A 27,689-nucleotide genomic window follows, 5' to 3' on the forward strand; every position below is an offset into this window, starting at 1 on the left:
GACGCTTATTATCCTCTTAGCTCTAAATGGCCCTACGTTCTTGCACTTCGCTGTCCATCTTATTTGTTGTCTACTACTTGGACTGGAGCGAAAGGAAATGGATCTCCACCAGTAAAAAAGAATCACCGTGGCCACCGTTCAGTTGTGCGCATTACGCGTGAATTGTCGGAACAGCCCTCTCCATCGTCTGTCAGAGCGCCTGTCAGAGCACCGTGGCTGCCCGTCCGTCCGCTAATGTGTCCCTCCCACTGATCTTTTGCAGATTGTAATCTTATCAGTGTCAAACCGTAGATGCCCTCTCCTCTCGGACATACCCTGCACGTCTTTGGATGGCGTTCGTCCCCAAAATTTGGATGAAAAACGTTTGTTTTTAAGAAAACTTTTATCAGCGACGGGATTAGCTGCATTTACATGTGCGTTTGAATGTGTGATAAAATGAACATTGGTCACTGGTTTTGAAAATCTCGACCAAAACAAGACATGGAATCTAAGTGCAAACAAAGAAGTCTTTTGTATCTACTTTTCTTTGCAATTTGCATAGCCAACGTTTGCTTTTGTGCAAGAAGATCAAATGCTCGAAGGTCTGGTAAGTTCTGCAGCTAAAACCAGCTCCGACAAGGTGTTACGGTTATAACAATAGCCTAATCATTATTGATTTTATTTTAAGTTGGTCTTTATAGTGAAGCCTTGTGGATGTAATCACAGTATTTGTATGTGCTCATCATGTTTGCTGCACTACACCAGTAACGTTAAGTCTGCTTTAACCTTACACAATTTTATGCAAAGTTTTTTCCATCACACATAATATCTTAGTATTACTTTAATGTCCCTAAGAGACCTATCCCTTTCATATTTTTCCATACTCATAAAAAACCTAGTTTCATTACAAAAGATAAATGTTACTTGAATTTATTATCTGCTATTTAATTTCAAATTACACATGCTTAAGAACAGTGCCTGAAGAGCAAGAAATAAGTAAATATTTATGGTGTGGACTGTAAAACCAGATAAAATGGAAATTTCTCCTCTCAAGGCATACTTTATGATGATAAAAGCTGGCTACAAGTTTTACAGAATATGTCAGCTGGATAGAATGAAAGAAAATGAAATCTTCAGCTTTACTGGAGCAGCCATCATTAAACTTGCCAATGTGTCCTTTGGACAGAAATCCCTGGATGTTGATTTCATGATATGCGCACAGCCTCCACTCCCTCACTCTTTGTCCTTCTTTTTCCTTTCCTTGCTTTGGTCCCCTTTCTTTCCTTTTCGTTTTCTTTCCATCACTTCCCTTTTCTCTCACTGTCACTCTGTCTGACTCTTGTATTTCTCCCGCCCTCACTCTTACGGGCCCACAGGCCACTGCAGACTGACTTTCACATCTGTCTGTCAGCACAATAAACTCACCACAGTTTAGACTGCCAAAAACAGAATGATTTTACTTCTGTCTTCATGACTGCTAGTGACAATTGTACTTGTTTTTGTTCTGAGGTCTTTCAGACCTCATTCTCAGGGAGGGGGGAATGTCAACAGGACTCGGTGTCCACATGAGTCACATCTGTCTTTAATGAAAACACTTAAATTCAAGCTTAAAAATAAAGCAAGGGTCCACAATGAATGACATCCAGGTGGTCTTTCTTTTTCAGGATTTTGACAGTTTTTGCCCCCTCTTAAAATACACATTAGTAACAGAACAAGTGAAAATGTTTGTTTTTTCATTTTCCCCATTTTTTTTCCAACATCTTCCATCACCTTACACATGCATTAGATTTGATTTGATTTTTTTAGTAATTGGAAAAAGATTTGTGTAATTATCCCTTAGATTTGTTGAAGAGAACCATAAAAGCCTGTGTCTTACTAAAAATGATCTCTGAATGGCTCATACCTGAAAAGAGCTGCATTTCTTCATAATTGGATGATAATCAGAGGGAATAGGTGGCTTATTCAGAAAGAAAATATCTGAATATAAGATTTGATAATTGCTGACTGAGTGAGAGTAAATATTATGAAAGCAGCTTTTTGAAAGTGCACTAGATCTTGTAGCACATGAAAAAAAGACTTTATATTCACACATTTGAAACTGAGGAAAGTCACATGTTGCTGTGATGCATGGTACAGTTTGGACTTAAAATAAACAGTGTTAACTTATGCTGGATATGCTGGTTTAACTGTATGCGACAGATGGAAACTTTGATATCATACACTTACCAGCCAATTTACACTTTGCTAGTACCTGATTGGAGCTTATTGCCTTCAGAATTGGTTTAATTCTTCACTGGATAGATGCATCATGGTATTGGAAACATTCCTCAGAGATTTTGGTCCATATTGGCATGTTATAGCAGTTACTGCAGATTTGTCGACTGCATCCATGATGCAAATCTCCTGATCCACCACATCCCAAAGGTGCTCTACTGGGCTGAGGTCTGGTGACTACGGAGGTAATTTGAGCACACTGAAGTAACTGTCATGATTGAGAAACCAGTTTGAGATGATCTGAGCTTTGTGACTTGGCGTGCTAACCCACTGGAAGCAGCCATAAGAAAATACATCCCATTATGTCTGTGGTCATGAAGGGATGCTGCCACCAGATGGCTAGTTCACCACTGCTACCAGCCAACCAGGCAGGCTGTATCCATGTTTCCATGTTGTTTACACCAGGGGTAGGCAACTCCAGGCCTCAAGTGCCAGTGTCCTGCAGGTTTTAGATGTGTCCTTGATCCAACACAGCTGATTTAAATGGCTAAATTACCTCCTCAACATATGTTGAAGTTCTCCAGAGGACGGTAATGAACTAATCATTTGATTCAGGTGTGTAGACCAAGGGTAACATCTAAAACCTGCTGGACACCGACACTTGAGGCCTGGAGTTGCCTACCCATGGTTTACACCAAATTCTGGCCCTGCCATCCAAATGTAAAAGCAGAAATTGAAACTCATAACACCAAGCAACCAGTTTTCCAAATCTTATATTGACCCATTTTGGTAAGGTCGTGAGAATCAAAGCCGAGTGGGACCTGGTGTGGTCTTCTGCTTCTGTAGACCATCTACTTCAGGCTTGTTCATTGTTCATGTTGTCCATTCAGTCTTGATTGAATCGAGTGGTTATTTAAGTTAGTGTTGCCTTCCTATCAGCTCAAAGCAGTCAGGCCATTCTTCTTCGACTTCTGGTATCAACAAGGGATTTCTACCCAGGGAACTGCTGCACACATAATGTTTTCTCTTTTTTTGTATCATTTTCTGTAAACACTAAAGACGGTTCTGCAGGAAAGAATCCCCGTATATCAACAGTTTTGCAGAAAATTACTTAAAACACATTTCTTCCCCATTCTGATGCTCGTTTTGAACTTCACCATGTCTTCAGGTTGAAAGCAACAGTTTGGCTTTTCAAATGGAAATTTTACTATTATGCATATTCATTAAAAAATATGTTAATAAGAAGCAAGTCTGTTACTTTATCAAGAGACAGTGAGAGTGTGCAGTTTGTAGACATTGAGGTCTTTAACGTTTGGCCATACTCGAATGTGATCTCCGATATAGATATGATTGATCAATATTTGTTTTGTTAACATTAGTTTCAGAGAGGACCACACGCCAGACACCCATAAATCCTCTTTCACAAGTGGCACAGTAACGATTCGGCCACTTGAACTGCAGAGTGGTTATTTTGGCTAAATCAACTGTCAAGGTTTGTGTGAGTCGGTGCTGAGTGTTTTTAACACAGCTTCTCTGCGCTGAATCAGGCACCTTGAGTAGCCGTGAATGTGCCCAGAGATGAAGACTTACACATGCTGCAGAGCACTTCTGAATGGCATCTTACAGAAAGGCTCTGCAGGTTGCTTCACAGCAAGGTTTTAAATATTAACCGTAATAGTGTTTCATTTTTTTTTTTTAAAAAGTCCAAACCTCTATGTGTTTGAAAGGGAAAAAAATCAGGCTAGTGTTGCATGGAAGACAAATAGTAACTGCTATAAACACCATGAGTGTCAGGTGGCTATATCAAGCTTTTCTCGACACACAATTAAGTGCAATAACAGTTTCATAGCAGTTCATTCAAAGGTATTAAAAGTCACATCGATCCATCATGTAGTTTGTTGTAAGTTTTCAGACATACAGTTAATGATTCACAGAGACCCCTCTCTCTATCTCTATCTGAAATCTGTGAGTTCAGCGCACCCATGTGTTTGCTTGGAACACACCCCTGGGGAGAGATAAATGATCAGGGAATTCACCTGACATGTTTCATTATCCACTCAGGTGAAAGAGCAGAGACAAGGGTGCGAGAAAGGAAAAGAGATGACGGAAGAAGAGGGTCGAAGTGGGTAGGAGTAAGGTCATCCTGAGAGGGAGAAAAGGGTAGTCACGGGAAAGAAAATACAGGAACAGTGGAAAAGAGTTTCTACATGGGATTTCAATTTACAGCACTCTGCTTTGCTATATTTATGTTTCTTTGATTTCAGTACCAGTTTATAGCTGTAAAAGCCAGCACAAACTGTCAGTCAGACAGAAAAATTGTGGCTAATATTTTTAATATTTGAGATTTTGAACCAAACGCTCGCATTTCATATTTTTTAATGAGGGAAATCTATCTGCAAGCACACTAAAATACATCATAAAATATTGAGGTGCTGTACAGCAATATTTAGCATTTTTATGGCAAATATTCACTATATACAAATATTTTGACAAAAAAGTGTCCGAATATGAATCTGTAAACATTGCTGTCTTCTCATGCTTCTCCACGTCACGTCACAGGACATTAGAAGCCAGTAGAAGTCCTAATGATCGACAGCTGCGTAGCTGCTCTTTCTTGCTCTTTTAAGAACTTTTCTAAGTACTGTGTTTTAAGGCCATAGCTGAACACTGGGAAGGCAATTACATGCCTTTGTAGTATCTAGAACCATGAAAAAATGACATGTGAAGTCAGAGTCAGTTGATATTATAAGCTAGAAGTGGTCCATTTTTTCACCACTCAAATGCACTCAAGTGGAAAAGAGTGTAATTTCTTTCCAGACTAAATGTTGGGAAATATGTTGCAAGAGACTTTATTTTGTTCAAAACTGGCAGCAAAGCACCAATCCAGAGGTTAGGCAATGGTGCACACTTTGCAAGAAATCCTCTGTATTTTTTTTTTCTCCAAAAAACAAAAACAACAAACAAGTGCTTGAATAGTAACACAGAAAAAACATTTCTGTACCACTTTATTGTTATTATTTTATTATAACAATCCATGAAATCCTGGCTTTTTACTAAGGTCTTCAAGCTTACCTTAATGATTTATTGATCAAAAATTATAACAAGCATTGTAATTATGATTCTTAAAAATATGGTGTGCATTGTCAACATGTAGAAAGTACTAAGTAAAGATTTAAAATATCACATTTGAAATCCGCATTACAACATTTTTGTAGATGTGAAGACTGGGAAACAGCCTCAGAACACAACACTGATATTTTGTGGTGAGCATGTTAGCTAAACAGCTAATGATTTAGCAGACACGAAGCAGCATTCATGTTCATCTGAAGTGTTGCTTCTGGCCACAGTGTAACTGTAACTGAAATAGTTACATTTAAGTTTATTGAGTTTTGGTCTATAACAATTCCTGATGAAAATATCTGCCTGATTGGCTGCTAAGCCCATCAAATCACACCTACAGGGAGGGTACTGTACAATAACACACTGATGATGATATTTCTTCATCGATTTGTTTGTTTATACATTTAACAGAAAAGTGAATTTTGGAATTATGCTTAATATGAAAATTTTTATTTCAGCAGCTTTAGGTTTATGTTGTAAATTACATTTCATCACTTACTGAACCGTGCTGATAGCAGGACATCAAGATTCTTTGTAATGAAATCCAAAATAATTCCATAATGTATCTGGTATAACATTATTTAAGTCCAAAACTAGGTGGTCACAGCTTTCTAATACAACCAAACTTGTACTTTCCTCCCTTGTATATCTCCTCTTTCCCTTACTGATTATATCTGTCACTAAGTGTGTCGTCTCTGTTTAACCAGATCGCCTGAGTCCTCCATTAGACATCCAGCTGGAGACAATCAACTGCACTGCCTTCAGTGTACGATGGAAGATGCCCCGGAGACATGTTAGCACCATCACTGGATATAAGGTAATTAGAGACACATAATGTAATTTAACAACTGAAGCAATATTTCAGCTTTTATATTACATTATGTCACTAGGTATGTTGGTAAGGGTTTTTTATTTTATTTTATTTTTTAAATATTTGTATCAGCATTCTTCCTGCTTATAGGTCGGATTCTTCTATCAAGTCCCACATTACAAATATACAGTTTACGCAATTTTAGCATTTGCATTGTACTTTTACTCTGGGGGGAGAGGGGGCAAAAGTTAAACTTCCACCGGTTACACATAATTGTTTTGTAATGCACAACTGCCAGAAAAATATCAGCAATGATGAAAGGAACTGGTGGTAGTGCCAAACCAATAGAGAGGACAGATTTGGAACCAGTTATCAACCTGAAGTACTAATATGGAAGTTTACCTAAATTGATATACTAACATATATTATTGCATAGAGTTAGTAATTCTTACACCAAAAGATGGCAAACTACTGAAAAACCAAGGCCTGAGTAACCTGCCTGATCCCAGGCAAAAGATGTGTGTTCTCTGAGCAGCTGAGACGTGGAGGTGTCACTGGTTGAAATCAGTTGTAAAGAACCCCCTTGTGACTAGTTTTCTCCTTGTCTTTCCCATAGAGTCACACTGAATTAAAAAAACAACAGCAAAAACCATTCAGATTGTATTCAAGTTCGTTCCTCCAGAAATGAGCCGCCGAATCAAATAAAACTTAAGAAACTGGTCTCACATTATGGATTTAGAGCAATTTCAAATGACTTGGTGGCAGTTATTTCAGGGTATAAATCTTTTGCTTTAATATTATTACCTTTATTTCTGGCATTAGAAAATTACTTTTTCCAAGTTATACATTTTTTTATTGAATCTGAAGTTTATAAAATTTGGTTGTTTCTGTATTTTATTTCTATTTTTTGCCTGTACTTAACCAGTGTGTAGATTTGGATGTATATATATATGGATATGTGCTAATAATTTATCCAACTTATGTTTGACTACTGTCCTTCTTGGCCAGGACATGCTATTAATCTCAAAAGTTTATTTTTCCTGGTTAATTAAAGGTTAAATAAAACAACAACAAATAAAAAATAGGGAGTGTAGAAGAAGAGCGTTTCTCGTTTGCGCTGCACTTTTCACAGTTTAACTACGACTTAAAGAGTAGTTTGCAAGTGTTTGTAAAGCAATAGCATGGAAGTTTTGGTGCAGCACCATACACTTCTTTGCAACTGATTTCACACTAACAACCGACAACAACCTGCAGCAACTACTTGCCAATCAGTTGCAGAATACACATTTAGCACCGTAGAAACAAGTGATTCTCCTGGCTTGCATGGCTGCAGCTTTAGACATCAAGTAGATAGCGACAGTCATCACCCTTCAACAGTCACTTGCTACCAGTGGTATCTAGATGGTCACCAACCAGCCTATAGACCATGTGAATGGAGCTTTCACACCCTTGTATCACTTTGTTGTTTTCTAACATCACATCCAATCAGTAGCTAATCAACATGAAATTGTCTTATTTCTAGGACATACATGTTATTTGTAAACTTTATTATTTATAAATTGGGCCAAATAACAACAACTCAAATGCAATCTTGCGCGTTCCTGTCCGTTAATGTCACTAGGTTCAACCGTGTTAGATAGGAGTCACAATTTTATTGGAAAAATGACATACATATGGAAAAGTTCATACATAAAGGGGGAAGCTGTCAGATTAAAGGAAAGGCGTACATGTCTGAATGGGGCAGGAGAAGCAGCTGAAAGACTTTGTTACTTTTTTAATCAGATAGACTACATCTGCACATTTTATCTTTCAGCATAGTCTTAGTGTTTTATTAAACTCTCAGCTGCTTCATTTTGCTCTGTTTGCTCTGCTCCATTAGCATCCAATAGCAAATGATTCTCATGTTCTGCTGAACTTTTGATTTTTAAGAGTAGAAGGTGGTGAATGTTTTTATGAAATGAGTCATACAACAAAGTTGCATCACAAGTTTAGAGTAGCTAGATATTTAATGTTGGTGAAATGAAACATTTTACATATCTTTCATAGCAAAGTCTTAAGCCAGATGTTAGCTACCTTATTTATAAAAATTGAAATCCTGTTATGTTTGATTGGAATATGGATGTTTCATTGTAGAGGACTTCTTTCTAGTTTGAACCATTTTTTATTTTTTGAGTCCAAGTGTCCCAGAAAAAAAATTGTTTAAAACCAAGAGAAGTGGACTTACATAACTCTTTCAAGAGCCCTTTCAAAATGCATAGAAAGGTTTTTCAAACTGGCAAACATAAAGAACAAATTCTCTGATATGTCACAAATCAAATTGTCTCTCTTTTTCCTTTGAAAAATTTTTCCATTTCCTTCTGCACACCACTGGCATGAGTGTCCCCCACTTTCTTTTTTCTGCTTCTAAAGTGCTGTCATCTCACTGCCCACTAAGAGAGCCTTGAGCACTAGATTGATATTTGAAAGTTCTGGTTTTGGGGTGGAACCCTTTCCACGATATGACTTTTTAAAGTCGGCCTGGCTTCTTTCAGTTTCCGTTCAGTAATGAACAAAAAAAAGTTGCAGGGAAGTTTTAACATAAAATCGACTGACTGCAAATTTTATTTATTATTGAGCGACCAGTACATGCCTGTATCCATGTCCTGTTATATTATATATACATATTATATACATGTTGTTTTATATCATTGTTAAGTAATTTTAGGAAGGAAGTGATATCATTTTATATCACAATATCCAGTTTGTGTTGATTTAAATGAGATTTTAAGGTTGTGAAATTAAAACAATGCGCTACTTTTATAAGGCACTGCAGGTGCATCAATACTAAGAGTAGGTCATTCTCAGCCCATTGGTCTGTGCTTGTTGGGGAATACGACATTGTAATATCTGATTTAGATAAAAAAAAAAGGTAATATTTTACATTTTGAGTATGTAAAATGTCATAAAATTACAATGAAACAATGCTGTTATAAGGTGTATATATGTATATATATATATATATATATATATATATATAGATAGATAGATAGATAGATAGATAGATAGATAGATAGATAGATAGATAACTCATATAAAATCTTTCGTTTTAGCCCATTTGTAGATGGTTTCTAGGCAACATGATAACATGGTAACATCTGATGTAGACCTTCAGGGGACTGAGATGTACCTGTGCTGCTTTTTGGTTGCTCAGCTCCTGATAGAAAGTCATCAAAAAATAAACAGATAGAGATTCTTTTGTAACACAAGTCATAATTTTAGTTTTTCCTCTCTTTGAATGTGGTATACTCTAAGACAACCCAAACCCTTGCTTCCTTCCTTCTTCCCTTGTTTTTGTTTTGAGTCGCCCATTAGCAATTTGTGGATCAGTATGACTGCGTGTGCTCTGCTTTTGACCATATGTCTTCACTAAGAGGATTAGTCAACTACAGAGCTACCCCATAAACATGCGGGGTGGCCAATTGTTTTAAGTTTACAAACAGTCTTCTCAGTTTCCTCATAAATTTTTTCTAGCGATCCCTCTTTTGACATTGTTGTTGCTATGTCTTTAAAACGGAAAGGCAAAAACCAAAGAAACCAAAAACTCATTGCATTTTATGAATGTTTGTATCATCCAGGTTTTCTACACAGAGATGAAGAATGGCCGTACAGTAGGGACCGCGTCTATAATGGAGGTGCCGCTCAGCTTGGACATGCTGACTACTGTTAGTATCCAAAGATACATTCACCTGTAATAGGCGTTGCATTTTTAGCAGTCACTTGTAGACAATGTGGAATTTGCTTAGAGGAAACCTGAATGGATGTTGCAGTTTGAACTTGTTATTAAAGTCATAACACCGTGATTTTCTGCAAACATCTGTTTTTTTCTTTTTCAAAGGGACAATTTGATGGACAAGCAAGCTTTGTAAGTACCGTGCTAGCCACTGCTTTCCACATTATGCATTTTCTCTATAAAATTATACGCTTCTCCTGCTTTATTGTCACGACTGACATTTATTTGTGAACCTGATATTATTTCCGCTCTGATGCTGAGAAAATCCCTAATTAATAATGTCATCCCTGCTTTCTTTTCTTCTATTTCATCCCTCTCTCTTTCTAATCATCCTCGCCTTGCTTCTTAACGGTTTCCTACATTCACCTTCTAGGATGTGGACATCAGTAACCTGAAGGTGAACACTAACTACAGAGTCAGTGTTGGAGCATATGGCTGGGCAGGGGAGGGAAGACCCAGCATGCCCAGAGACATCGGCACTGCTTCACAGGGTAAGAATATGTGAGTAGACGGAGATCATTTTACAGTCGATGCCAGTAGCTTTACAGTAATTCGTTTACACCATTCGCTGACTACAGTTTTTTCCCCTGGCATTAGAAATGTGCATGCCCCCTTCACCCCCCTCCAAGCCCACTGTCATGGCCGTATCCGACACAGAGCTGGCGCTATCGTGGCAGCAAGGCGAGAGCGATGGAAGCGCACCTGTTCTTCACTTCCTGGTGGCTTACATCAGGTCAGTCAGAACTGACCGGTTTCATCACTGCTGACTTGATGTTAATACATAGGACACACGCAACAGCACAAACACCAGTCACCTCTTTTACATCAACACAACACCAGAGCTGGTTTGGAGCTAGTTCTGGCTTGCTCGCTTTTGAAAACCAGCCAATTTTTTCTGACAGTTTTGAGAGCTGAACATTACATAAAATAAAAATAGTGGCAAACGGACTGTGCAAACTGCATCCTCCATAACATCAGCAGTTCCAACTTTAGGAATAGTAATTTTACGGTGCTGTACAGCTGTCGACTTCAGCACTAGAAGGTCTTTTTTGAGTGGAATTGGTGCAAAAGCAATTTATGCAAGCACTTAAAAATCAGCTCACATATGCACTTAACAAGTTAAGACTGAGTGTTGTCGTCATGGAGGAAAATAGCAGACCTAAAAGGACAGTTCTGCAAAATCTTCTTATTTTCCATTTTGCTAGGAGTGTTAGAAGATCAACTTGACTTTCATGTCTATAAACCAAATGTGAAATGTGTTTTTGATTTTCAGGTACACCAGCAATGACAAACCCTGTTGCGCTGATATCTAACATTTAGCCAGGCACTTTCCCTGCTACCCAGCTGTATGCTTTTACTTCACACCAGTTACATGAAGTTATCTTACAACACCTCAGGGTGTCCACCCTAAAGTTAAAAAACACTGCTTAAAAGGTTCAAAACATAGCTACCACAACCTCTCATTCTTTCCCCGTGTGTTTTATCCTTCTATGGGCTGAAATGTAAAAACAGCAGCTTCTGATTGCAGATTTAATTAATCAGATACCTTGAGTTGATTTTGAAAGAGTCACTGCCACTACAGTGCTGCAAAGCAACCTGAAGTGATTCTCAGTAAAATCAAATTTTGTTGCTTGCACTTGTTTTTTTAGGACAGTGGTTTCCCCAGCTTTCAGTTTTTTTGATTTGCTTCCTGAAGTTGCTCAACTCCTCAGCCCTCAGTCTTTTGAGGCTCTCAACAAGGAACAAGCAGACGCTGGACACAGGACAACATCTGTACACTTTTTAAAATAGTAAATAATTGGACTATGTTTTCATTATTAGAAGTTATTAACTTCTAGAAATAGATCAATAATATACACTGTTAATCAGTAACAGTTTTGAAAGCTAGCAGAGTGCTAATAATGCACTATCTTAAAAGAAACCATATTTCAAACAAAATTCAGTTGGTTTGCATTAACGGATGTAGAGATCTGCACCTACTCAGATTCAAATAACTAAACAGGGCACACACAGCTCTCTTTCACAGTGACTTTCATGAGGCTTTTCCTGTCTGTTCAGTGTAAGCTTTTGTGTTTTGACATAAGGGTCAGTTGTGACATGTGAAAGAATGAGTTTCATTCTTTGTTTAGTAATGTTCAGGCACACGCACACACACGCACGCACACATAGAGGCACTCAGATAAAGAACCTCCCATGTCTAGACAAGTGTTCTTCCAAAAAAGTTGAGGTCAGAAATAATTTGTCTCGAATTGTCTGATGATTTGCCAGATATTTTTTTTCCTGTGAAATATCAGATGGTATTTAAAAGACATGTCTAAAAGCAAGTCATAAAAGAAAGAAGAGTTTAAAAGCTATAAAAGGAAGCAAACTTTAAAAAACACAGCAGTGTCGCCCTTCATGGTGCAGAATCAACACCCCGCGAATGAGCAAAGAGAGGAGAGATGGGCGGGCTGAAAAACACTTACTGTGAGCAAGCAGACAAGAATAAGTGTCTGTGTTTGCATGCGGGGAGATTTTCAACACAGAAGGATCATCTCAGAAGCAAATCTTTCTCCCCCCTTACATCAAACGAGGCCTCACTGAAGAGAGTGGAAGCTGCTGTTGAAGATGCCTCTGTTCAAGAGAGAGTTATGGCCCCAGGCTGCCTGAGTCAGGCAAAGAAAGGAAGCTGGAGATTAAGGAAAAGTTCAGGACTTCATTGTTTTAGTTTTTTCATGACTTTTACGATAATCAAAAATGTTGTAATGTAAGGATGTCCAGAGTGGTAGTACAACAAGAACAAAAACAACAATGAAACAAATAATCAGTTAAATAATCTCTTTTTTTATTCTTTGGAAACTCTTTTTACAACTTTAGTTATTCAGATTCAATCTTGACACTGTACTCCATGCCGCTGCTTATAGATGTTTTTTTTCATTAGGGGCAACACAATCAAGTGGAAGATTACATCACAGTTTTGACCCCTCACAAAAACATACCGTCATTCTAAAAACAATTACTTTGGAGAGATTTTGAGTGTAATCACCATTTTTTTCATTGATTTCTAAAAGACAAAATAACTGAGGAGTAAAAAAAAAAAGATAATTGATGTCTTTGAAACTATCAAACATCAAATGTGTGTCAAATTAATCTTCTTATATTTGTATCTTTATGCCTGTCTTTTCTTTTCTCAGGCCTGAAATGGACACAGAGTGGACATACATTCGTGAGCCCATTGAGACTAACTCCATGGTTCTAAAAGGGTTACTTCCAGAAACAGAGTACCAGTTTGTTGTCAGGGCGGTCAACAAACACGGAGTTAGCCCACCCAGTCCTATCAACAATCCCGTGCGCACGCTCGGTAAGGCCGAATGTTGATATCTGAGCCAGAGTTTTATGTCGTGGTGGCCAAGCGCCCTCATTACTCTTTTTAAAACCACATTTTGAAACAAGCTCTCTTTCAGTATAGTTTAAACAATACACCCACGCTAAATAAAACAGACTGTGCATATTATTGCATTACCAAACTAATCCTCATGATTTACAAAACACCCCAGTGTTCCTGTGGAGTCAGTGAAATTCTCTCAGCGGTGTGCAGCAATAGTAAATCATGTAACAAAGGACCAAAACATTACAGATGACTGTTAAACACATTATTATTAACATACTCTATCTCCTGACCAACGGTGCGTGAGTCTACGGATCTGAATGAAACTGGCCAATATATTATATTCGCAAATATTTTTCAAATCTCTTAAAAATGTAGCTTTTTTTTGTTTGTAGCTTTTTTTTTGGAGGCCAAAACCTCCTCAAACCTCATGTGACGTAAAAATGATTTACCTCTGGTAAGGCTTTGGCATGGAAACACTGTGTGCAGGTTGAATGTAGGACAGCACCTGGCAGTGTGTCAGTGGGTATTGTGACCAAAGCCTTGGATAATGGAGATACGCCGCAACAAAGTCATTTACATTATTATTTTTGATGTAGCCTCCTGCTGGGGGCAAGATAGGGTTGGGGGGATGGAAGGAGCTGATTGATATTAAAACGCACACGCATTCATACAGGTGTGTATGTGCTAGACACACAAAAATGTGCAATAATAATGTCAAACGTATCGAGGATGAATTCACCTAGAGATTAATGGGCATAGCGTTACGCTTGTATGGGTGAGTGTGAGCTGCAGTCCATGTCGGGCTTCAGCTTTTTACATCTATAACTACTGAAATTAAACAGCCATGTAAACACAATCACATTATCCAGGTTTCTCTTCTGTGACCTGCGGGCGACACCGCTTCCAACGCTGTGTTAGCTGTCTGATTGTTGTAAACTGCTCTGATTGAAACAAGAGCCTTAAGTCCTCAGAGAGACAGTGCAGGAGCGGCAGACAGGGAGACAGATTCAGTTAAAAAGACATTGTTAAGAATGATGCGAAGGAAAGTTACACGAACACCATGCTGTGGGTGAATTGCAGAGGCAGACCGACAGAAATTGCGGGTCTAGAGAAGCGTGGCTTCTCAGCAGGGGATAAAAGCGGGTTACGTCCGAGTCTCATCAGACAGGATTAAGGATGGGATGCCAGACCCCTTCTCTGCCCATGCACATGCCTAATGGATGCACACACACATGCACACAATGCACCACTGCTCCAGTGAGCAGAAGGCTTGACTGACTGACATACTTTTTTTGCCGCTCTTTCTGCAGCAGTTCTTGTTTGTGTGGTCAGAGTGGTTAGAAACAGGGTGGTATGGTTTGAGGGGGACTGTTACACAACAGCAGATTAGTTTGATGAGAGGTTTTTTTGGGCATCCCCCCTGCCTCTGTGCCAGCACTTGCTATTCAGTGGATTTAATGTCATTAGGCTGTGCTAATCACAGTTTAAATCTTGGCACTGTTTCACACTTAAAAGTCAAGTTTTCTTTCTGTTTAGTTTCGTGAACGATATAGTCAATAAATTTTATATATATATATATATATATATATATATATATATTTTTTTTCAATTGTGCATAATCACTCCACAGCAATACACAAAGGTTTATGATTTTATCCCTCAGATTCCAGCATTTTCAACATTTACACAGTTAAGAGGAATGAGGGGGGAGAAGGGCAAGAAGAAGGGGGAGCAGTGGTTATGTAAGCTAAGATTAAGCTTTCTCAGAGTAAGAGGGATGGGTGTGTGTGTGTGTGTGCTATGTTGAACATGCACATATTGTTTTTGTTTGCTTTTCCATTCTAGTGTGTACAAAAGACATCATGAAGCTCTATACGAATATAAAAATGCATATTGATTATCTTAAAAGCTGATTTATATTCCACCTCAAGTTTACATGTATTTTATTGCTATTGTGAAATAAATTTGTAACAATTCCCAGGTTTTATTGGAATCCAGGTATTTACTGTCTGGCTTTGTCTTTGCACACTGTGAGCTTCTTATGGCAGACTTCTGAACGGAGGAGACACTTTTCAGTATGTGGTGCAGCAGCCTCGGTACAGACTAACAGGTAGACTTACTGGGCTAGCATCAGCTGGATTACTATTGTCACCATTATCATCATCATAATATGAGAAGTATGATCACATTTGCCCCTTTGTCACAGTCATAACCAAAGACCAGAGCTTCTTCTGCCGTGAAACCGCCGTTATTGTTTGTCATTTTGATCTTATTCACTGTTGCTACCAACTAACTGTACCATCACTGTCATACATGGGAAAGAGACTGCAAATATACATATTTATTATTTTATTTTATTTTATTTTTTTTATGACGGGACAGTAGAGCAAACAGGAGAAGATGGACAGAGAGTGAAATAAAACCCAGGCACCTGAAGTTGCCTTTAAGGCTATTTGTTGCTCAACCCACTGAGCTAAATAGGCACCCCTGGATCCTGCAAATATATAATGAAAGAAACCACTGGTGGCCCTCTGTGTTCATGCAAAATGACTGACACATTTTATAATGGAGACTCAGTGATTTTATGAACACCAACTTGCCGTATTCAAAAAGAAGCCAATGAAAGAGCAAAATGGAGAACGTGTTTATAACAAATAATAAAAAAAGCGAAAAGAAATGAAAAATATTCACTTTCATATGCTTCTTTTTCATTGCATATAAAGAAAAAGATTTCAAGCATTTCTTTTTGAAATTTTTATTACATGGTTTATAGCTCATGAAAGTCAGAAAATCTATGTCAATGAGCACAAAATGGAAAGTCAAGCAGTGATTGTGGTTGGACTGAACTAGGCCAAGAGATGCATTGTATTTATTATACTTTACTAATAATGGATGGATTACCGTCCATAACTATCAGAATAAAAGCAGAAAAATGCTTTAAACTGTGTCTGAGTCTAGAATATATTTCATTTCACTTTCTCATATTACTGATGGAAAATATTGAGCTTTTCTCCAAGAGTCAAATTATCTGTTGTACAAAAAATAAAGATTGAAGTTGAGCTTTACTGTATATTTGCAATCCCGCTTTCATGTCTTCAGCTTTTCCAGCTCATTGATTCTCTGACCTGCGTTCACTGCATGGAATTCATGATTTGTGTTTTACCTAATAACCTGTTGTTGTCCTTTTGTACTCATTGCTCTCTTTTGTAATAATTATCAAGTCATATTCCTCTGTGGTGTCTGTAACAGGTGCATCAGATGTTGGCAGCGGTGATTATGGGAGTTACATCACAGATCCTCGGGTCAAAGATGAAGATGGCTTTGACATTGATGACTCTGATTATGATATCTTCATTGAAGAGGTGTGTTTTTTACAGTCCAGAGCTAAACTGCAACCCTATTTTCTGTTGGATTATCACTCACTTCACTTTTTTTTCGCTGATTTTCTCTCTTTTCTCTCCTAGTTGAAGCCATTTCCGGGTATAAGTCAGGACAACAGGAAGTCCCAACTTCGTTCACACTCTGGTCCCCCATCTGGTCGAAATGTTGTTTACCGTATGAACACCATGACTCCTCCAAATGTTACAGCTGCACCAGTTTCCACCACCACATCATCCATCTTTTCAGAGTTTACAGATCTGCTTTTCCCAGTCACTTCACAGCCCAGTAGCACTCTTGAGACCAAAACTACTGCCCCACTCACCCCTACCAGGTAAGACTGATGTTAAAATGATTATTTAATTTAATATCTGTTTTCCATCAAGGATTTTTTTGTAATTTCTTGTTGTTGATGAGATTTCAAAACCTTTTAAAGGCAAAATTAGCCACTTATAGATTGTTCCTCGTGAACAGAAAATAAATCTTTTACTGCTCTTATGCTCACAGTTTTTCTCCTTAGTCTGTGATTGTGATTATTATATTTCCATCTCTCCTGGCTTTCTGCTTCCCCCCCTTACTAGCTACCTAGAACATGTCTTTTTGTGCTCTTATACTTAATTATTTGATAAAGATAGCGAATGGAGCAGTGAAATGTCACACATGTCTGGTTGTGATGTACTGTATGTCATTATCTGCAGCTATATATGGTGGCTTGGCCCCTGTTCTGTTGATTTTGGGTGAGCACTTTGGGCTTTTTGCTGTTTGTTCCTTTCCTTCAAGCAAAAAAGGAACAATTTACAATCAAATGCCACCTTTAGAAGACATACCTGATGAAGGTGTAAATACACGACAAAACATTGCCTCTTAGGTTACTGTAACCCCAACTAGCAACAGATTACTAAAGTTCCTTATCTTTCTTTCTCTTTTTATCCTCCAAAGCATCCCTTTGTCGACCACCACTTCTACTACGACCACGTCCCCCTGGAAAGGCGAGGTACCTCGTGTGTACGACCTGAGCTGTGATGATACTGTGTGTCCGCCCGACAGCTTCTGTCTCACTGATTACGAAAGCGGCGGTTCGCGCTGCCACTGCAACCTTGGACGAAGAGGGGACACGTGCTCTGAGGGTAAGAAAGATTTCTGAATCTCTTTTTTTTAAAAACATTTTATGTCAGCTGTGCTCTGATAGTGTAGTGGCTATTTTGTCAAGGTTGCAAGAAGTGGCCTTTTCTTCTTCCAACCCATGGGTGCTCTTACTTCTCATTTGTCATGATTTTTCTTTTCATTTGTCCTCCTTCAGCGTTATCAGTGAAGTTTCCCAGATTCCATGGCCACTCTCACATGACCTTTGAACCCTTAAAAAACTCTTATCAAACCTTTCAGATTACTTTGGAGTTTAAGGTAAGATATCACGTTTCATATCTTTTTTTTTTCTATCAGTGATTAAAATAGATTTCAGACGGTTTCTCTTTGGTGCAGGCAGACTCTGAGGATGGGTTGCTGCTGTACTGTGGAGAGAATGAACATGGCCGTGGAGACTTTACTTCTTTGGCTTTGGTTCGGGGGAAGCTTCATTACAGGTGAGGAACATGTCAGAATAACATTAGCTATCATGTACTGTTTATCAAAAGAAATAAATGTGCACTGTAGGGTGCATAAGATTTAGAGATGGGATTTTTCCTTGTCTGTAGCTATGATGCTTACCTGCTAGATTCTTGTCTCTGCAGGTTTAACTGTGGTACAGGAGCAGCTCAGATAGTCAGTGAGAGCCGCATTGTTCTCGGTCAGTGGCACACAGTAACTGTCTTCAGAGATGGCATGAGTGGCTGGCTCCGTATGGACAACGACACACCCATATCCGGACGATCACAGGTTATAATACAAAGAAAATGAAAAATGTCAAATTGTTTTTTTGTTTTTTAAAAACATATTTTAAGTTAAACAGTGATTTAAAGCATACTGATACAAGATGTCTCATCAGTCAGGTGTAATGCTACAGTCAGTCAGTGGCTGGAGACTGCAACTCTACTAAAATTAGTGCAGTTGTGTGCAGTGAACTTGCAGTCTTGTTGTCTTTGCAATGGTTGCTTTGAAGACAGGGACCAGGTCTGCAACCTTTTGCAGTCAGTTGTTAAGTGATTTTGGTGTATAGAGACGGCGATCAGTCTGCTCAGTCGGCTATCGAATGGGATCAAGTCGGCTATTACACGCACTCTGTTTGTGTTTTCCATCTAGATGCACAGAAACTCAAATTAACTGCTTGCATTCTTGGTAAATTGGATGGTAAATTGACACAAGTGCTCTGCAGGTTTGCTTTTATATAGAAATATAACCAAAATACAACCAGTTTGGAGACAGTTGAGTCCACCATTGCAAAGAGACTTGCCCCAGATGAGTTGCAGTCATTAGCACAGACTGACTAATGTTGATTGCAACATGTTGGCAATATGTCCGAGTCAAACTCCTACCAGGCAACCTGTAAAGTCACCGTGCGAATAAAAGTGATTGCCCAGAGGTTTAAAGGTGCTACACTTTCATCATCTGGATAACCAGTTGGTTCCTGTAACTACTTGCACCAAAACTGTTGGTGCATATTGTCAAATATTGTCTTACAAGGGGTCAGACTATCCTTAAAATATAAATAAAGAGGTTTTAATTTCTTCATCTTGTCCTCTTAGGGTCAGTATAGTAAGATCACCTTCCGCTCCCCATTGCATGTCGGTGGATCTCCAAGCGCTTACTGGCTGGTCAAAGCGACAGGGACAAATCGTGGCTTTGTTGGCTGCATGCAGAGTCTGACCATCAACAATAAGGCTACAGACATCAGGCCATGGCCCCTGGGCAGTGCTCTGAGTGGAGCTGATATAGGTAAGGAAGCACACAGGATGTGAGAGAATTTGAGTGATGAATGTTATTTTAATGTGGCCGCTGCCAGTGGCACCTGGCTCTTATCCATATTACCCACAGTGCACTAGGTCTCCTGAAGTTTTGGTGCTCGGTTGAGTAGCTGAACAGTAATTCTAGAGTTTGGCTGTTTGGTTTTCATGCATACAGTAAATAACTATAATCATTAGTGGGCATAATTTGAATATGGATGACAGTGTTTATTCATCACACCACCATTTCACTTTGCTTAAAAGAAAAAATGAAAGCAGACCATGTCGTGGTGTATAATGAGAGCATTAAAATATCTGACATTATCAAAAAAGACAAATCCAGTGATATAAGAAAGGAATTGTTGCCATTTTAGATAATTTTCTGTCACAGCGACAGACAAAAATAGCTTTTTAATAACAGGGTTTTAGCCAATATGTCACTGAAGCAAGAAGCAGATTGTTTTTGGCAAATTATGGAACACAAAGGACTTTTTCACAACATGAATTTATGAATGAGGTAAGAATATTAAATAAATTTTGCAAGAAATTAAAAATCACTGAAAGTTTTTTTTTATTTATAAATATACCCCATTCATACAAAACAAGCAAGCAAACAAAAAAAAAAAAAACTCATATATTTTGATTGTGCGTGTTGTGTGAGTGTTGTACTCCTGCTCACTTTTAGGAACAATGCAGTCATGGAAACTGTATTTATGTTGTAAGTGTGTACAAACATATGCAGAGTACATATGCTGGCTTTGTCCTAATGTACCAGGTGAGTGCAGTGACAATGTGTGTGACCTGGTCAGCTGTGCCAATGGCGGAGTCTGCTTTGCAAATCGTGCTGATGGCTACATCTGTCTGTGCCCACTTGGCTTCAGAGGAGCACTTTGTGAAGAGAGTGAGTCAACCATTTCCCCTTTTTCCCCCCCTCACACCTGCAAAAGCGCGCACATAAGCATCCAGTTTACAAGGAGAGTTTTGAACAGCTGTGAAAAAAGGAAAAATAAAATCCCTGCCGTTTCTTCTTACCTGCTGACTTCCACGTATTGTCACATAAACCTTTCAAGGTAATTACTCAGCAGTTGAAGAAAATGCCAAGAAAATCGATTGAAGTAAGAAATATTTCTCATATGGCGGTAGAAGGATTGATTGCATGTCAGACCACCTTTCACACAAAATAGCCTTTCACTTTTTCCTCTCCTTGATATATCTCTTCCTACAATCTCATTGTGTTGTTAGCAACTGTTTTCCTCTTCTTTACATTTACTTATTTTCTTGTGTCTTTTCTCCTTTTCCTCAGGTTTCTCACTGTCCTCGCCGCTCTTCAATGAAACAGTGTTTTCATATGCCGTCATCCCATGGCCTCAGTCCTCACAGAGTTACCTGTCCTTCACTGAGTTTGAGGTGACGTTTCAGCCGTCAGCCCCTGATGGAGTGCTGCTGTACAGTGATGACGCAGGGAGCGGGGACTTCCTTGCTATAAACCTGGTGGACAGATATGTAGAGTTCAGATTTGACTGTGGCTCTGGAGGAGCTGTCATAAGGTGCTGGATAGAGCCAAGTTTCGAATCTTCTTTTCACATTGGTTTTACATTATCTAACTAGATTTACTAAATGTGTGTTACTGTGTGTTTCAGGAGTGAGGAGCAGATCAGTTTGGACTCATGGCATGAGCTAAGAGTATCACGTACAGCAAAGAGTGGTATCCTCCAGGTGGACAGCCAAAGACCTATGGAGGGGATTGCTGAGGTACATTAAAGTCCATTAGAACCATCTGCAAAAACTATGTTATGTTATTATTAGAAAATAAATATATTTATAGAAAATATACTTCACAAAAAACTCAACTTTATAGTTTAACGGGAGAAAGAATCAAACCACAAGATACTAGAAGCAAGTATAAGTACGAGGTCTTTATAGTCAGGGTAGACTTCATACATGAGAGGCAAGTGACAAGTGGCCAAAAATGCACACAGCTGGTGGGAAACTAACCAGATACAATAAGTAAAACTGACTGAAATACACAGAATTGGGGAATTTCAAAATAAAACAGGAATTAATGACATTAGAAACCTCAATGCATGATACGCACACACCTTATTAGTTTCTAAAACATGTTTAAGTGACATTTGTATTAGAACAATCACCTGTCAAAGTCAACTCTTGAATGTGCAACACTTAATCACCTTTTAGCTGTGGTTTGGTTCTTAAACTCCTGAGAAAAATATCAGGCTCTTTTTGACCAAGCGAAACACATCCAGAGTTATAGATTTTTAAAACATGTATTTATTTAAGTGGACGTGCGGATGAATGGTTTGACATGACTCACCTGTTTCTCTGCTGTATTTATGTTTCAGGGAGCTTTCACTCAGATCAACTGCAGCTCACCTCTCTATATTGGCGGCGTGCCAGAGTACGATAAAACCAAGCGGACAGCAGGTGTAATAAAACCCTTCACTGGCATTATTCAGAAGGTGATTGCTTTTTTTAGATATGCCAACATCAGTGATCTGCAACACAGTTATATTTGCTAGATTGTTACTCAGTCATTTCCAATCCATCAAGAGTGACACAGCAGCATTACATTATATATGATGTATACTGCGTACAATCTCCAAGCTACTGTGGCAGGTGTCTGATTTTAGTTTGGTTTTTTTTTTTTTTACAGTCGCGCTCTTTCATTTTGTCCTTTTCCTCTCTGTGCTCTTTTCTTTTCACCCCCTCAGCTAATACTCAATGATCGCACCATCCCTATAACAACTGCAACTGCTGGTGGAGTTAATGTAGCCAATTCTGCACACCCATGTGTGAAAAGTCCATGTGCCAATGGAGGATCCTGCAGGCCAAAGTGGGATGAATATGAGTGTGACTGCCCTCTAGGGTACGACGGCAGGCATTGCCAGAAAGGTCTGTTGCATGTGGAATTGTTCTCATCGACAGATGAACTCGGTTGATGTGCAATTTGGTGCACGTCACAGAAATCAGCAGGCTGTTCACACGGTGCTAAGAATAAAATATGCTGATGTTTTTACATGCTACATGAAATATTTTGTGCTTAGTTTTATTTTTTATAATGCTTTCTGTTTTAAATCCACCAATATGACAGTTTTTTCTCAAGGAAACTTAGTCCCTTAAGTTTACTTTTTCTCTTTAATGCTTTCATGGAACAGAGTGTGGGAATTACTGTTTGAACAGTAAGTCTTCTTCTCTGATCTCAAAAAGTAGATATTTTTTTAATTTTCTTTCCTTGTTTGGAAAACACGTAAGATTTCTTTCCCTTCACACATTTTCCACCGCAGGATCAGATTTGGTCTTTTCTCTTAGCTGTAGACATAAGTTGACACGTGCTGATGCTGCCACCTTGTGATGATATGAAAGGAGTTCTTGTTCTCTTCCCAGCTGTTACTGAAGCCATAGAGATTCCACAGTTCATCGGAAGAAGTTACCTGACCTATGACAACAGAGATATCCTTAAAAGGTTGGTGGGGAAATTCCTGTGTGTGTGTGTTTTTTTTAATTTCTAGCTTTTTCATGAAGTGCATTCTACAATCTTTCTACAGAGTATCTGGGTCCAGATCCAGCCTTTTCATGCGCTTTAAGAGCACAGCTAAAGACGGATTGTTGCTCTGGCGAGGAGACAGTCCAATGAGACCCAACAGTGACTTCCTCTCTATGGGTCTTCAAGATGGCGCTCTCATCTTCAGGTATTTATCACTGTAAAACATGAACGGCACTATAAAAACAGTAAAATATGTTATGATATCTTATAATTCTTAATCAAATGTAACTGGATTGTAAAGAAATGTTTTTAGTTAAAGTGTAAATTCTAGATGCCATGTGTTTGCCCTTTCTGTGTTCTCGCGCTGGGCAAAAAACGTCATAAAACACAAATGGAAAAAAAAATTGTGCACAAGAAGGACAGTAATAATTGAGTATGACTGCCGATGCCATCAAGGGGTAGTGAGCTACAGTGGGGCAAAAAAGTATTTAGTCAGCCACCGATTGTGCAAGTTCCCCCACTTAAAATGATGACAGAGGTCAGTAATTTGCACCAGAGGTACACTTCAACTGTGAGAGACAGAATGTGAAAAAAAAAATCCATGAATTCACATGGTAGGATTTGTAAAGAATTTATTCGTAAATTAGGGTGGAAAATAAGTATTTGGTCACCTCAAACAAGGAAAATCTCTGGCTCTCACAGACCTGTAACGTCTTCTGTAAGACGCTTTTCTGTCCCCCACTCGTTACCTGTATGAATGGCACCTGTTTGAACTCATCATCTGTATAAAAGACACCTGTCCACAGCCTCAAACAGTCAGACTCCAAACTCCGCCATGGCCAAGACCAAAGAGCTTTCGAAGGACACCAGGAAAAGTATTGTAGACCTGCACCAGACTGGGAAGAGTGAATCTACAATAGGCAAGCAGCTTGGTGTGAAAAAATCAACTGTGGGAGCAATCATCAGAAAATGGAAGACATACAAGACCACTGATAATCTCCCTCGATCTGGGGCTCCACGCAAGATCTCATCCCGTGGGGTCAAAATGATCATGAGAACGGTGAGCAAAGATCCCAGAACCACACGGGGGGACCTGGTGAATGACCTGCAGAGAGCTGGGACCAAAGTAACAAAGGTCACCATCAGTAACACACTACAACGGCAGGGAATCAAATCCCGCAGTGCCAGACGTGTTCCGCTGCTGAAGCCAGTGCATGTCCAGGCCCATCTGAAGTTTGCCAGAGAGCACATGGATGATACAGCAGAGGATTGGGAGAATGTCATGTGGTCAGATGAAACCAAAGTAGAACTTTTTGGTATAAACTCAACTCGTCGTGTTTGGAGAAAGAAGAATACTGAGTTGCATCCCAAGAACACCATACCTACTGTGAAGCATGGGGGTGGAAACCTCATGCTATGGGGCTGTTTTTCTGCCAAGGGGACAGGACGACTGATCCGTGTTAAGGACAGAATGAATGGGGCCATGTATCGTGAGATTTTGAGCCACAACCTCCTTCCATCAGTGAGAACTTTGAAGATGAAACGAGGCTGGGTCTTCCAACATGACAATGATCCAAAACACACCGCCCGGGCAACAAAGGAATGGCTCCGTAAGAAGCATTTGAAAGTCCTGGAGTGGCCTAGCCAGTCTCCAGACCTCAACCCCATAGAAAATCTGTGGCGGGAGTTGAAAGTCCGTGTTGCTCGGCGACAGCCCCAAAACATCACTGCTCTCAAGAAGATCTGCATGGAGGAATGGGCCAAAATACCAGCTACTGTGTGTGCAAACCTGGTAAAGACCTATAGTAAACGTTTGACCTCTGTTATTGCCAACAAAGGTTATGTTACAAAGTATTGAGTTGTATTTTTGTTATTGACCAAATACTTATTTTCCACCCTGATTTACAAATAAATTCTTTACAAATCCTACCATGTGGATTCATGGATTTTTTTTCACATTCTGTCTCTCACAGTTGAAGTGTACCTCTGGTGCAAATTACTGACCTCTGTCATCATTTTAGGTGGGGGAACTTGCACAATCGGTGGCTGACTAAATACTTTTTTGCCCCACTGTACGTGCTCAGCAGAGGTAGAGCTAAAAACAAAAAAAAGGTCTGTGTGAGGACCATGATCACTAAGAGAATCAGGATTAATCAGGCTTGTACCATAAAAATGTAATTCCACTGCAGTCTGCTGTACGTGTATGCATTTCCATGTTGTTGTAGTTACAACCTGGGCAGTGGTGTAGCCAACATTGTCATCAACGGGACCTTTAGCGATGGAAAGTGGCACAGAGTCAAAGCTGTGAGGTAAGCTCATGAAATCCTGTCAAGTGGATATCCAGTATGTTGATCACATTCCACTGTGGCTCTTTACTTTAAATTGCCTCTCTTAGTCTTTATAATAACATATTGCATTATAGCCTTATTATACCATTTATAAACCAACAGATCCGGTAGAAGTAGCAGTTGTAGGTCATTCTTTACAGTCTTTTGCTACCGCAAATCACCTTTCAATCCCTGTGTTAAATATAAAATCTAAGGTCAATATTTTATTTTTATATATAACAAAAATGTTATGCACAAATTAAAAGTTCAGTTTCTCAGTTTGACTAACTGATTTACTGTATTCAGGGATGGCCAGTCAGGAAAGCTGACTGTAGATGACTACGGGGCAAAGACAGGCAGGGCGCCTGGTAAAATGAGACAACTTAATATCAATGGACCCTTATATGTTGGTAAGTGAAACCTCAAATCTCTAAACCCGTAAAATGATAAAGATTAAGAGATCATTTTCACATCTGTATGTTTGCGCTCTCTCTGTTCTTTGTCTTGAGGTGGCATGAAGGAGATAGCGCTTCACACAAACAGACAGTACATTGGAGGCTTGGTGGGCTGCGTGTCCCACTTCACACTGTCCACGGACTATCACTTAGCGCTGGTGGAGGATGCTGCTGACGGCAAGAACATCAATACCTGTTCCAACTAGTGAATGACTTCGGCAGATTGAGATTAAGATAAGATTTTCCAACCGAATCATCTGATTTGTCATCTTAAAGCTCACTTACCAGCAACAAATCAGTAAAAACTTAAATTATAATATGTGGTTGTGTTTTTGTTTTTGTACCAATTCAGATCTGATGACCCTGAGAGGATTTTTAGAAAGCACAAGTACTTTGTGAAAAGAGGGAGAAAAAAGCAAAGTGTTATGTTTGATGAGGATCTTTAAAAAAAAACAACCCTTTGAAGGACTTTTTCATTGGATGACTCTATTTGTATCTTTATTTCTTTTCTTTTTTTCTACTGTAAATCCTTATTTGATTGCTGGAAGAACCAAGTGATCCAAGGGATCAAAAGTCATCATGAACCTGACCTAGAACAGCGAGCAGAGATAAACTTCTTTTAGAGGATTTTGGTTTTGGTTCTAGGGGATTTCTGTTGTCTTTGTTGTTGTGGCATTTGTATTCTTGTTCGTGATGTCTTATCAGTCTGTAGACAGATATTTTCTAAAATCTGATGGATGTCAGTTTTTAACAACGTTTCTAGTTTTGGAGGGTAAATACGTCAGCTACACAAAATGTTGGTTTTAACTTTCTTCTTTTAGTTCACTTGGTCTTTCATTTTGATCTCCCAGATGTTAGTAACATGAAAGTCTAACGCTGATATGGTGAGGCAGATCAAATCCTCAGTAAATTATGTGTGACATACTGTTGCTGTCATCTGACACAAACCACAGTGCTGTGGACATCAGCCTTTGAATTGTTGCTTGTAACTCTTGATTATATTATCAAAATGATTGATCTCCTTATTCTTCATGCCTGAACTTTATCCTTTAAAAGGGGCATTCTGGGAATACTCCATTTGCATCTTATGATCTATTCTTGTGATGGTCACTCCCACAAAACCAAGACACTGTTGTCAAAAAACACTGGTTTTCCCACGAGAGATATCCCCTTGTTTTAAAGAAAGTCTGTGATGCTAATCCTGGCGTTATGAAAAGTGTTTCAAAAGAAGCAAAACTAATGAAATCACCATGTGACTGTGAATGTCAGCGGCATCAGCTGACTTCAGCCTCAGAATAATTACAATAGTTTGACTGTACAGAACATGTAGTATGTACCGGCTGACTTTAAAAGCTAAATAACCATAGATCGTTGAAAAATATTAATGTGTATGATCCCGGATGCTGTGTCTAAATGTCCATTTAAAGCTTTAACTTTAAATTGATGCTGCCGTACTAGTCAGATAGTGAGGGCAGGAAATGTAAAATCAGTCTTTAGGCCTGACCTGTGCATAGCCAAAATGAGAGAAGTAAGACGGACATCGCGAATGAATGTGCACACAAAGAAAACGTACTACTCAAGCCTTAATGTCTCCCTAATTATGTACTCCTGAAAATGAAAGCAGACAATTAAGTGCATCAAAGAGGTGTGTCAAGAGGTCATCCTTTGTTATGTGACTAGAAACTGATTGTTGGCGCTTTGGAAAGTATGCTTATTCGGGCTTGTAGACTTGTCCTATTACAAGATGATGAATTACGTAAAGTAAGCCTGTATATGTTTTGGTATATTGTGACACCCTCTAAATAAAGTCCAGTCAAACAGATTAAACAACTTTCTAGCCACTAACTTTTTGTCATGGTTGATAATGACTTGTTGGTGCCCTTGACAT

The 27,689-nt window shown here is 38.9% G+C and overlaps 1 protein-coding gene across 4 annotated transcripts; it reads left to right on the plus strand.

Moving 5' to 3' along the window:
* Positions 1–27,421, plus strand: egflam (EGF-like, fibronectin type III and laminin G domains). 4 transcript variants are annotated; one of them, XM_082553792.1, is made up of 26 exons: positions 1–586; positions 6,021–6,130; positions 9,739–9,825; positions 9,999–10,025; positions 10,267–10,384; positions 10,491–10,626; positions 13,067–13,233; positions 15,299–15,373; positions 16,513–16,625; positions 16,728–16,975; positions 17,581–17,768; positions 17,942–18,042; positions 18,121–18,221; positions 18,369–18,513; positions 19,320–19,509; positions 20,293–20,418; positions 20,821–21,064; positions 21,158–21,269; positions 21,878–21,994; positions 22,247–22,427; positions 22,691–22,714; positions 22,920–22,998; positions 23,081–23,224; positions 25,245–25,328; positions 25,653–25,756; positions 25,856–27,421. In XM_082553792.1, the coding sequence occupies exons 1-26, from the start codon at positions 481–483 to the stop codon at positions 26,005–26,007; spliced, it is 3,279 nt and encodes a 1,092-aa protein (XP_082409918.1). In that variant the 5' UTR covers positions 1–480; the 3' UTR covers positions 26,008–27,421. The 4 variants fall into 4 exon arrangements, with proteins under 4 accessions (XP_082409918.1, XP_082409919.1, XP_082409920.1 ...); XM_082553793.1 differs by lacking the exon at positions 22,691–22,714; XM_082553794.1 differs by lacking the exon at positions 15,299–15,373.
* The last annotated feature ends 268 nt before the right edge of the window (positions 27,422–27,689 follow it).

Source organism: Aulonocara stuartgranti (genome assembly GCF_965226115.1).
Source record: "Aulonocara stuartgranti genome assembly, chromosome: 12".
Taxonomy (NCBI): Eukaryota; Metazoa; Chordata; class Actinopteri; order Cichliformes; family Cichlidae; genus Aulonocara; species Aulonocara stuartgranti.

Excerpts from the sequence above, each read along its gene's own strand:
- egflam (XM_082553792.1), top strand. The coding sequence starts at position 481 with ATGGAATCTAAGTGCAAACAAAGAAGTCTTTTGTATCTACTTTTCTTT. Across the intron at positions 6,131-9,738 it reads GCACCATCACTGGATATAAG|GTTTTCTACACAGAGATGAA; the intron begins GTAATTAGAGAC and ends TGTATCATCCAG. Across the intron at positions 23,225-25,244 it reads GATGGCGCTCTCATCTTCAG|TTACAACCTGGGCAGTGGTG; the intron begins GTATTTATCACT and ends ATGTTGTTGTAG.